This window comes from Aquarana catesbeiana, linkage group LG01 (assembly GCF_042186555.1).
Source record: "Aquarana catesbeiana isolate 2022-GZ linkage group LG01, ASM4218655v1, whole genome shotgun sequence".
Lineage (NCBI taxonomy): Eukaryota > Metazoa > Chordata > Amphibia > Anura > Ranidae > Aquarana > Aquarana catesbeiana.
This window is the reverse complement of record NC_133324.1, coordinates 523969456-523982241: the sequence shown is the minus strand read 5'-3', so window position 1 is coordinate 523982241 and position 12786 is coordinate 523969456. Positions and strand designations below refer to the sequence as shown.

Below are 12786 nucleotides of genomic sequence, written 5' to 3'. Positions count from 1 at the left end.
AGGAACACTCTGTGCAAAGCGAGCTGCACAGTGGAGGTAAGTATGATATATTTATTTTTATTTTTTTTTATTGAACCCTTACAATCACTTAAAGCTTTTTCTTTTTTTTGATTAAACTTTATTGCTACATCCCTTGAACTACATCCCTTGATAGCACAGCCCTGACAGGTCCTCTTTATGGAGAGATCTGTTTATATTGCCAGAAGGTCCTAAGATGGGACAGGCAGCATCTAAGTCAACTATTTCTCAGTGGATCTGCCAAGTGATTGTTCAGGCTCCGCCTTTTCCAGTAAGGGCACACTCTACCAGAAGAGTGAGTGCTTCATGGGCAGTTCGTCATCAAGCATCGATGGCTCAGATTTGCAAGGCTGCTACTTGATCTTAGGAACATACATTCACTAGGTTTTATCAAGTGAATGTTGGGAGGATGTTGCATTTGGACGGAGTGTACTGCAGGCATCAATATAGATCCTGTTGTTCTGATGGTGTTTCTTTGGTCATAATGGGCTCCCTAACCTCAAAAAGCATTGCTTGGGGACGTCCCAGTTAGTTATTATGGCTGCTCTATGTCCCGTGATGTACGATAAAGAAATTAGGATTTTTTTCTACAGCTTACCTGTAAAATCCTTTTACATCACAGAACACAGAGATCCCTCCCCTCTTGTCTGGGAAGTTTATTGCTTGCTACAAAACTGAAGTACTTCCTGTGTAGGAGGGGTTATATAGGGGAGGACTTCCTGTTTTTTTTTTTTTTTTTGGTTTGCCAGTGTCCATTCACCTATAGGTGGCGTATAACCCAGTTAGTTATTATGGCTGCTCTGTGTTTCGTGATGTACTCCAAGAAAAGGATTTTACAGGTAAGCTGTAGAAAAAAATCCTAATTTTACTGTTTACAAAAACACAGTGCTCAAATAATAGGAAATTTAGTATGCATGTGTGTCTGTGTATCGTTACATAAGTTTTCATTGTTTTATAAGGTAAAATGAAGTACAAATTATTCTCTGTATTTTAGCGCCTTGCCAATTCAAAAGCTCACACTTCAAGATTTATCAGTGCCAATCTTCCATGCAACAAATTTAAGAACCGCCTTGTTAATATCATGCCATATGAGACCACAAGAGTTTGCCTGCAGCCAATCAGAGGAGTGGAAGGTTCAGATTATATTAATGCCAGCTTTATAGATGGATACAGGTATGGCATCTTTTAGTGTAAAAAAAAAAAATAGCTGTGTGATATTTGTGTGCAAACACTAATATGTAACTTTGCATTTTCTAGACAACAAAAAGCCTATATTGCAACACAAGGACCTCTTGCAGAAACCACAGAAGATTTCTGGAGGATGCTTTGGGAAAATAACTCCACAATTGTTGTAATGTTAACAAAACTTCGAGAGATTGGCAGAGTAAGTGTTTTCCTTTATAACTGCATACTTACTACTGCAAAATCTTATAAGATGCATTTTATTAATAAATAATAGGAGGTTTGAGATATGGTTGCACCATTGCATGAAGTTCAGAATGAATGAAAATAAGAGGAATATTTTACATAGTAAAATGATTTTGTAGCGTCTTTGCTGTTTAAAGCTGAACCAGCTCCAGACAAAATAGAATATAATGCAGCACTTAGTTCCTACAGGATGAGCCACCTGCGGTAGCTTGTATTGCTGTTTTTTTTTTTTTTATCAAAAAGGTGTTTATTGAACAAGTTCACACAGTTTCCAATGCACAAGCAACACATATTAATACACTTTCATGCAAAAAGTACATTCCTCCCAACATACTAATACATATCATACATCTGGCTATTGTCCATCACTAAACCTTTATGGTCCTTCCGCAGGGCATTGCAACATTCTAGTCATTACCAATTCTCTGGGACTTAGTCCAGGGGTTTCCAGCCACGGTGCCCAAATTTTTTTGAATCTGCCAGGGCTACCCCTGTGTTGATAAATGTATTTTTCCATAACCAAGGAATTTCCCATATATGCTATCCAGGATGCCACTAAGGGTGGGGAGACCGATTTCCAGCCAATCAGAATAATTTTGCGTGCCTGGAACAATGCCCTAGAGAGTGCTATTCTAGTCACCTCCTCCAGGTCAACTTCCTCCAGGACCCCTAGTATGCAAAGCGTCCCAAGCACCTCATTCCAGTACCTATGGGGTTTTGGGCATCCCCAGAGTAAGTAGATGAGATCACCTTGATTTCGCCTGCATCTGCTACATAGAGAATCCGGCCGCCTACCCATTTTATATAATATAAGTGGGGTGTAGTGTACTCTAAGTACTATATATAATTGGGAGATCTTTTGAACCACGTTGAGAGAGCATATATTGATTGATTGCAGGACTTCCTCCCATTGGTCACCCGTGAGTGGACCTACATCTTTTTCTCATAGGGATGGTGTCTTAGTTGGGTGAGCTTTTAAGTGATGCGAAAATAGCATCTGGTAGCAATGTGAGATAATCCCTTTAGTTTCCGCGCTGGTCTGCAATAAATGGAAAATGGGGGTGATCGACATAGTCCAGTGGGTAGCGTCTCCCTGCGCACCCACTGCATGTTAGGGCTGGAGATAAGGGTAGTACATAGTAGTAGGTAGGTTAAACCTGGCTTGTAGTTCAGAGAATGACATTAACTTGCCGTTCTGAAATATGTGCAAAAGTAAAGTCACACCAAAGGGGCACCATCTGGGTCCCTGTTTTAGTTTTGCTAGTTCGACATAGGAGAGATTTCCCCATATCGGACTATATTCCGTAAAGCCAGTCACCTCTTGTAGTTGTCTACCCTTATTCCCGATTTTCTGGATTAAAGTGAAGGTGGGTGTCTGTTTGTTAGATTTGTGGAACATCTGAGCCTCCAAACCCATCGGAATACTCTCCGCTCCAGATCCAATTAGTAGCAGCCGTGCCGATGAGCCAGCCGGATCCTGGGCCATGGAATCAGATGCTGCATTTGGGCCGCGATATAGTACAGCCAAGGGTTAGGCACTGCCAATCCTCCACTATCCTTAGGGTTCTGCAGCTGTTCTAATTTAATTCTGGGGGGGCCTGTGTTCCATAGTAGACGTCTAAAGAGGGTGTTAACCACCCTAAAGATTTTCAGATGGAGCACAACCGGACAATTGTGTAGGAAATATAGTAGCTGTGGCAACGGTATCATTTTTATTAAATTTGCCTTACCTGCCAGCAAAAGTTTAAGATTATTCCAAGCGTTAATTTTGTCTCTAAATCTAGACAGTAAGTGGTGTATATTTAAATGGCAATAGTCCGCAAGTTTAGGTGATATTTGTATTCCCAGGTATTTGAATGAGGTTACCACCGGGATCGGGCAGGAATCCGGCAGATCCACCGTTTGTTCCCCATCTAGCACCATCAGGGCCGACTTGGACCAGTTGATCGTCAGGCCAGAAAAGTGCTTGAATCATGAAATAATGGTGATCACCTCAGCCAAAGAAGCAGTGGTGTCCCCCAGGAAAAGCATCATGTCGTCGGCATATAACATAATCTTCTCGTGAAGGTCACCAAACCTAAATCCTGTAATCCCCTGGCTTGTCCTCACCACAGCCGCCAGTGGCTCAATAGCGATGGCAAAGAGCAGGGGAGACAGGGGACAACCCTGCCTTGTGCCCCTGCCCAAGTGAACGCATGAGACATCCTGCCGGACATCCTGATAGTCGCCTGCGGGGAGGCATATAACAGGTTAACCCAGGCTATGAATCGATCTCCAAACCCAAACCTGGACAGCACCGCCCATAGGTATCGCCAGCCAACACTGTCAAATGCCTTATTGGCGTCTAGGGACAACAGAGCCCTGTTTCCCCATTGCCTGCAGCTGCATGTTTAGAAACAGGCGCCTGAGATTAGTGGCTGTGGATTTTGCGGCATAAAGCCTGCCTGGTCAGGGTGTATTATAGATGCTATGATCCGGTTGACCCACAGCGCCAAGACCTTAGCCAGGATTTTAACATCGCTCTGAAGGAGAGATATAGGCCTGTAGGAACCTGGGTCAACCGGATCCTTCCCGGGTTTCAGCAGCAGGATTATGTTTGCTCTAGTCATTGAGGTTGAGGGCGGTAGATGTCCCTCCTCGAGGGAGGCATTAAATACTTCTAGTAAGTGTGGCATTATCTGTTCACCATATTGAGTAAGGACCTCCATGGGGATGCCATCCTTCCCCGGCGCTTTACACATGGGAAAGGAGCATGCCGTTCTTTGTAGCTCCTCCAAGGTCAGAGGGGCCTCCAGCTGCTGCCTGGCCTCCTCTTACAGAGAGGGTAACTCAATCCCCGACAGGTTTCAAGATCAGTATCTGAGTAGCCATCCCTCACCCTGTAGAGGTCTTTGTAGAAGGATGCCAGCTCAGATATAATGTATTCTGGGTCATTAACCACCCTGCCATTGGCAGCGCGGATCGCTCCAACTGCCGGGGACTGTTGCTGCGACCTAGCTATCCTTGCCAGTAGGTGTCCCGTTTTCTCCCCTTCCTCATAAAATGCCAGCTTGGTGAAGAATCGCTTGCGTTTTGCAGTTGAGGATCTCAAGCGGGTCCAGAGAATCCTGGGCCGAAATCCATGCCTCCCTTGCAGAGTCCGTAGGATCCATGACATTAGATAGTTCCAGCTGACGCACCTGGTCCCCCACCTGTTCCAATAGGGCTGAGGAGTTTCTTTTAACTGTAGCTATATCTGCAATAAACACCCCCCTGAGGTAGGCTTTGAAAGTTTCCCATTTTTGGATCTTATCCGTAACGTGACTATGAGATTGAAAGAATCGATCAATTTGGGTTGCTATTCGCTCAGGGGAGGTGAACAGTTTGAGCCAAAATGCATTAAGCTTCCAAGGCACCTTGGGCAACGAGGTGGGTGTGTGATCACCCTGGATGTGTGATCACCTATATTGGGCGTGCCTATACTGAGGTCAATACGTGACAATGAGCCGTGGGTTTTGGGAAAACAAGGAAACTGCTTCGCGCCCAGATTACGTATGCACCATATGTCTGTCCAGCCCACCTCCGCCAGTAGGCAGCTCAACGCAGTACCCCTGCTACCCCTAGGGGGAGGGGCCGGGGGGTGTCTATCCAATTTAGGGTCTAGATAGCAATTGAAATCTCCCATAATCAGCACTGGGACATCAGGCTTACCTGACAGGTACGTCAGCAACAACTGTAACACATCCCGTGAGAACGGGGGTGGGATATATATAAAAGCTAGCAGCAATGTTAAAGTATACAGTTTACAGTAATTAAAGACAAATCTACCAGAAGCATCCACCATCGAATCAAGTTCCTGGTATACCAATGCTTTGTGTATCAATACACTCACCCCACGTGAATACGCGGAGTGACTGGAGTGATATGACCCAGGTGTATTGCAAACCCAGGTGTATTGCAAACACCCCACATTGTCTCTCAGGAGATGAGTCTCCTGAAGGCCAATGATGGCGGGGTGGAATTTGCGTAAACATGAGGAGATCATGGTCCTTTTTCAGGGGGTCATTCATTCCTCGGACATTCCACGATACTATAGGTGTGGACAACATTGCATACAGTTAGAAATATGTTGAAAATGGACCCTTTGTGAGCCATCTGACTCTTAGAGATCAGGTTGACTTGGACTGCATGATGGCCCGAGTGTAGTGGATTATATTGCATCAAAAAGCATTTGCCCTGCAGGGGGGCTGTGCATTGGAAACAGTGTTCGTAAAAGATGGAAAGTCTCGCGCAACTGCACGGCAGAACAGTAGAAAAGAAAACATAAACAGAGATAGATGAATGCCCTGGATCTAGCCATGATTAAACACACATAGCCAGAACCTTCCAGGGGCTGTATGGTATACGATCCAAGAGGTAAATAGAAAACACCGCGCTAACCAGTGAAATAAATAAAAAGCTGCTGCTTTGACAAAAACAACAAAATAGGCATATAGAAAAATGCAGCGCATGTACAAAGGAACATAGGTCTTTATAATGGTGAAACAGTAAAGAAATCACTAATTAACCACAGGTGCCTTGAAACACAAACGTCCATAGATGGATGTGAATGTCCAACCGCACAGGAGGTGTAAGTACTCCAGGGGGTGGTGATGGTCTGATGGTTGTCAGAAAACACCTGGCATCATACAGCGACTTCCCAACCGAGAAACTGGGTCCCAATGGGTCATTCAGAAAAAGTGCAAAAAAGCCTCTTACCAGATCCTGTGGATTCCCATGTCAGCGACAGGGAATCGCATGCGCAGTTTGTCACAAATGACGTGGAATGGGAGCTCAGGAATCGCCAATCCCTTGGATTGTGGTCTGTATGGATCTCGGCCGACAACCGGATGGGTCCTCACAACGAACCGTCCTCACACCGAACCGTCCCAGCGTGCATCAGAAGTTTCACAAACGGTCCCCCGAAAGGAGCAGTTGGAGGGACTGAATCTCATGCGGTAAATGTGGAAACAAAAAGAATGTGCCTCCACATGGTGCAGATAAAAAAAAGGGGTGTTTTTATTGACAAAAACGACCATATACAAATAAAAGCGTGATCACGGTGGATAAAAACAAATGGGCAACAAGGAGAGTGGTGTATGTACCCGACGCGTTGCGACCTAGGGGTCTTCAACAGGGGCATAGACCACTCACTCCAAGTTGACAAATATATATAATAAAATTATTTAGAGAAGGACCAATCACAAGGGCTGAAAAACCGGGAGATTTGATTGGGTGAATACAATCACATGACTTGCTTGGATGTCTAAACATGAAAATCATACACAATTTCTATATAAGTAAATGAATGACATTAGGGTGAAGCCCAGGAGACTGTATAAAGGTCTACCAGCAGAAAAATATATAGCTCTATGATCTCTCTAACAAAAATAAAGCATTTAAAGATTTAATGAAAACAGCACTCCTCTGCTGACAGTCCGGCAGAATGTACCGCCCTGTCGGCCAGAGGAGCCAATCCTCAATAAGAAGACAAAAGATGTTAAGTGGAGCTGACCAATAGGTGGCTATGTATTAGCCGGCCTCTATCCCTGAACGCCCACATGACCAGTCTGTGTAGGAAATGATGTCACGTCCGTGGGCGTGTCCGACATTTCCCTCTCACATGACTCACTGGGCCAATCGGAGAGCAAACGTCCCACTCATCTCTGCTGTACGTACAATCCGTACACCGCAGAGGGATGGGACTTAAATAAATAAACCTAGCGTCCCGGCAATGCAATCCAGCAAGCAACGGACGCTAAATGAGACAAAACAGCATCCCTATGGTGTATGTGTACAAAAATGTGCTATGCAGCAGACCGGGACCCGATGACCCGGAAGTGTGCATAGAACTCCTGTGAACCGGAAGTGTATGGGAAGTGGGGACACATATAGTGAAATATAATGTGTTTGGGAAATGACTGGCTGAAGTGAAATCGCATAAGTGTGTAAGAAAAAAAAAAAAAAAATACTGGAGTGACATTGTAAATGTCTCTTAAAATCCATATGTGTTTTGGTGGGACTGAAATAAAAAAATATTAAATTATGTGAACACAAATTCTCCGGAACGCACATTGTAAAATGTGTTAAAATGAATATATATGTGAAGGGAATGTGTGGATTTGTAAGGTGACCCAAATATCTGGCAGTCAACCTTATGATCCCTTGACTGCAAAAAGTCATCAGCATAGACCGAATGGGTCAATTTTGATTGGACCAATTTCAATTGGGTGAATAGATAACCCTCTAGGTACACCATATATAAGCTGTGTACCAACTTGTGAATATAGGTGAAAAAAAAAAAAAAAGGAGGAGGGGGGGAGGGGGGAGAAAAAATGTTGAAATAATGAAGTAAAAAATATAAAATATAAAGGGAGGGAGGGACATGCATAGAGATGTAGAAGGAATTTAGGATTGGTTGATGAAGGAGTTGAGGTCCCACTCCACGTTTAAACCTAACGGGAAATAGGACCTCAACTCCCATATCCAATAAGTCTCGAGGCGTGACACTCCTCGGAGGCGGGACTCTCCTCTCCAATGTGGGACAAATTTGTCGATCACCTGGAATAAAGTCCCGGTAGAGTCCTTATTATGGTGTTCCAGATAATGACGGGGAACTGTATGTTTGTCCTTGCCTTTCTTGATACCTGCCACATGTTCATTAACTCGTATAGAGAAAGTTCTGATGGTACGCCCAACATACTGTTTGTGGCAGGGGCAAGTAATGAGGTAGACAATGTATTGTGATGTACAAGTTGTGAAGTGTTTCATCTGGTAAGTGAGGGAGGTGACTGTGGATTGGAAAGTGGTACTTTTTTGTCTGCCTCGAATGTTGTGGAGGCAGACATTGCATCTACGGCAGGGGTAATAACCCTGACATTCCTGAAAAAATGAAACTCTTTTGGGGGGGTCTATTATATTCGGAGCAATCTGTCCTTGAATGGACCGTGCTCCCCTGAATACAACAGCCGCCCGTTCAGGAAGAACTGACCCAAGTAGATTGTCATTTAAAAGTACCTTCCAGTGCTTTTTGAATATAGCTTTCACTTGTTTGGACTGAATGGAGTGAGTGGTGAAGAAAGCCCATTTGTGCATAGGTTCAGCTGTAGATTTGGGGCGTTCTATCAAAGTGGATTCTCTATCAGTGGATAGTGCCCTATTGAGTTCCTCGTCTAGATGTCTGGGATCATAACCTTTTTCAATAAATCGATCTCTCAGAACTAGCGATTGTGACTGGAAATCAATAGCATTGGTACAGTTGCGTCGTAGTCTCAAAAATTGGCTACGGGGAACGGACTTGAGCCACTGCTCCTGATGGCAACTGTCAATAGGAATGAATCCGTTCCGGTCGGTGGCCTTGAAATACGTGCGGAACTCCAAATGTTTGTCCACCACAAATATTTCAAGGTCCAAAAAATGTACACTAGTAGAGCTGGCCTCATAGCTCAAAGATATTCCTCTATCATTAGAATTGAGACTGGTCATGAAACTGTCAAGTGATGTACGGTCACCATCCCATAGGAAGAGGATGTCGTCTATGTACCTGGCCCAGAGGATCAACTCGGATCTCTGGGCCGCATAGACGACATCCTCCTCCCACTGGGCCATGAAGAGGTTGGCGAGGCTGGGGGCGAACTTGGCCCCCATAGCCACGCCCCTCTTCTGTAGAAAAAATTGATTCTGGAACCAAAAATAATTGTGTTCCGTTGCAAATATGAGTAATTGCATAATAAAATTACGCTGAAGGGAAGGGAGCTTGTTGTCTCTAGATAGGTGTTTCTCCACCGCCTCAAAGCCCAAGTGATGTGGGATGCACGTATAAAGTGCCGCCACATCTGCTGTGACTAGAAGCATCCCTTCTGAAACCGAAACAGGTTCCAGTAATCTAATGGTGTCTCTAGTGTCCTTGAGATAGGACTGCGTGGAACGAACCAACGGCTGTAAGTAAAAATCTACATATTTACCAATACGGGCTGTGACTGAGTCAATCCCGCTGACAATGGGTCTGCCAGGGGGATTGACTGAGTCCTTATGGACTTTAGGAAGATAATAGATAGCTGGAATGCGTGGGACTTGTGGGACTAGAAAACTTTTTTCTTTTTTATTTAAAATCCCTAGCGCATATTTTTTAATATTTTTTTATTTCAGTCCCACCAAAACACATATGGATTTTAAGAGACATTTACAATGTCACTCCAGTATTTTTTTTTTTTTTTTTTCTTACACACTTATGCGATTTCACTTCAGCCAGTCATTTCCCAAACACATTATATTTCACTATATGTGTCCCCACTTCCCATACACTTCCGGTTCACAGGAGTTCTATGCACACTTCCGGGTCATCGGGTCCCGGTCTGCTGCATAGCACATTTTTGTACACATACACCATAGGGATGCTGTTTTGTCTCATTTAGCGTCCGTTGCTTGCTGGATTGCATTGCCGGGACGCTAGGTTTATTTAAGTCCCATCCCTCTGCGGTGTACGGATTGTACGTACAGCAGTGAGAGGGAAACGTCGGACACGCCCACGGACGCGACATCATTTCCTACACAGACTGGTCATGTGGGCGTTCAGGGATAGAGGCCGGCTAATACATAGCCACCTATTGATCAGCTCCACTTAACATCTTTTGTCTTCTTATTGAGGATTGGCTCCTCTGGCCGACAGGGCGATACATTCTGCCGGACTGTCAGCAGAGGAGTGCTGTTTTCATTAAATCTTTAAATGCTTTATTTTTGTTAGAGAGATCATAGAGCTATATATTTTTCTTCTGGTAGACCTTTATACAGTCTCCTGGGCTTCACCCTAATGTCATTCATTTACTTATATAGAAATTGTGTATGATTTTCATGTTTAGACATCCAAGCAAGTCATGTGATTGTATTCACCCAATCAAATCTCCCGGTTTTTCAGCCCTTGTGATTGGTCCTTCTCTAAATAATTTTATTATATATATTTGGCAACTTGGAGTGAGTGGTCTATGCCCCTGTTGAAGACCCCTAGGTCGAAACGCGTCGGGTACATACACCACTCTCCTTGTTGCCCATTTGTTTTTATCCACCGTGATCACGCTTTTATTTGTATATGGTCGTTTTTGTCAATAAAAACACCCCTTTTTTTATCTGCACCATGTGGAGGCACATTCTTTTTGTTTCCACATTTACCGCATGAGATTCAGTCCCTCCAACTGCTCCTTTCGGGGGACCGTTTGTGAAACTTCTGATGCACGCTGGGACGGTTCGGTGTGAGGACGGTTCGTTGTGAGGACCCATCCGGTTGTCGGCCGAGATCCATACAGACCACAATCCAAGGGATTGGCGATTCCTGAGCTCCCATTCCACGTCATTTGTGACAAACTGCGCATGCGATTCCCTGTCGCTGACATGGGAATCCACAGGATCTGGTAAGAGGCTTTTTTGCACTTTCTCTGAATGACCCATTGGGACCCAGTTTCTCGGTTGGGAAGTCGCTGTATGATGCCAGGTGTTTTCTGACAACCATCAGACCATCACCACCCCTTGGAGTACTTACACCTCCTGTGCGGTTGGACATTCACATCCATCTATGGACGTTTGTGTTTCAAGGCACCTGTGGTTAATTAGTGATTTCTTTACTGGTATACGATCCATCTGTCCTTTTATGCCAACTGAGCATTGAAACGGTAGCCATGTAACCCATGACTTCACATAACTCACATGCACCCGACACGGTAGCGTCACCCGTGTTGGCCGTTGCTAGTGGTGAAGATAGTGAGTAATGAAAAAAAAATAAAGATATTTTTTGCGTTAGTCACTCACTGTGTAATGTTTAACGTTTATAGTTCCTCTTCAGAATGATGAACAAAGAAAGGAATTTAGCGCCCTATACTTCCCAGCATTTCAACTACCAAACAGGGTTTATCCTGCTCCATTTTCTCGGCCTTGGCAACGAAGAATCTGCTCATTGCGATACAGCCAGGCCGCTACGTCGCTCACCCTTCCCTCCACTGCCGTGGTTCACTCCCTGATCTTTTGGAGATTTGTATTGCTGTTTAATGCAGCTTTTGGCACAAAGGCAGATAACTTCCTGCAGAGGAGATCCAACTCCTCAGTCAGCTCCATGCGAGTAGGCCGTTCTCTTTGAAGCACCCCTCTATAGTTTTCATCAGGTAGTGCTGGCGTCACTGTGTCAGTACTGCCTGAGGTAAGGGCAGATCTTTATTTACAAAAGCAAAAATGGCTAATAACTCCTCTTTAAACACCACCTATTGTGCTGTTTTCACCTCTCCCTACTTTTCTCTGCAGTGTGGTTTTATACCTCTCAACCTTGGAGCTTCAGAAACCAGGACTCTGGTACAGTCCGAAGAGCTTGTATCAACAAAACACTCCATAATAACTTTGATATGCGTGAGTCTCCAAGAGACATGTAAATCTAATTTCAAGTGTATATTTCGCCATATTTTGTTTGTAGAAGGTTGAAAATCGTCAGTTTGGTTTTTTTTGCTGCTTTTTTTTCGCTGCTTGTGATCTGTTGGAAAGGTCTGCCTTTTCTTCTTCTCCTGAAGATTCAATTGAAATTGAGAAGAAATTCTTCAAAGTGAGGGAAATTCCATTCTTGGATAGTTGCCACTCAAACCACTTACCCATTGGAAGATTTTCCTAAACCTACCTGACAACTCTAATATTTTGAATTTCTCATCACTTTCTGTACTATAGGCAATGATTACCAGAGCAAAAAGGTTAAACTTACTCTACCCGCAAAACAGTTGCTTCACAATTTCCTCTAGAGCTGGTTTTGGGTTTCCTTCCCAGTCAAAAACTTTGCCAAAAATCTTAGACCCCTTTCACACTGGGGCTGCGGCCTCGTTAGTGCTAAAGCGCCGTTTGTTTTAGCGTTGTTTAAGCAGCACTTTTCAGCCACTAGGGTGGCTAGCATGTTGCGGTGCTTCCGAAGCGCTTTTCAGGGGCTGCCCATTCATTTCAATGGGCAGAGCGTTTTAGGTGCGCTGTATACAGCGCTCCCAAACCACCCCAAAGATGCTGCTTGCAGGACTTTTCCTAACGTCCCGCAAGCGCACCGGCCCAGTGTGAAAAGACACACTGAAATGAATTGGTGAGCTACTTTTGCACAGCGTTTTATCCCATTGAAACCTATCACACAGTTAACACACCGGACTTTAGTATCATCATACTGCACATCAGCAGTAGGGATGAGCCGAACACCCCCCCCCCCCCGGTTCGGTTCGCACCAGAACCTGCGAACGGACCGAAAATTTGCACGAACGTTATAGAACCCCATTGAAGTCTATGGGACTCGAACGTTCGAAATCAAAAGTGCTCATT

At 44.4% G+C, this 12786-nt stretch overlaps 1 protein-coding gene across 17 annotated transcripts in view; it reads left to right on the top strand.

Moving 5' to 3' along the window:
- Positions 1-12786, top strand: part of PTPRS (protein tyrosine phosphatase receptor type S) — a 744226-nt gene that overhangs the window by 694940 nt on the left and 36500 nt on the right. For all 17 annotated transcript variants that reach the window (XM_073594561.1, XM_073594552.1, XM_073594489.1 and 14 more), the window contains 2 exons: positions 1013-1191; positions 1276-1402. In XM_073594561.1, the coding sequence (XP_073450662.1) occupies positions 1013-1191; positions 1276-1402 (306 nt within the window). The remainder of the gene's footprint in view (positions 1-1012; positions 1192-1275; positions 1403-12786) is intronic.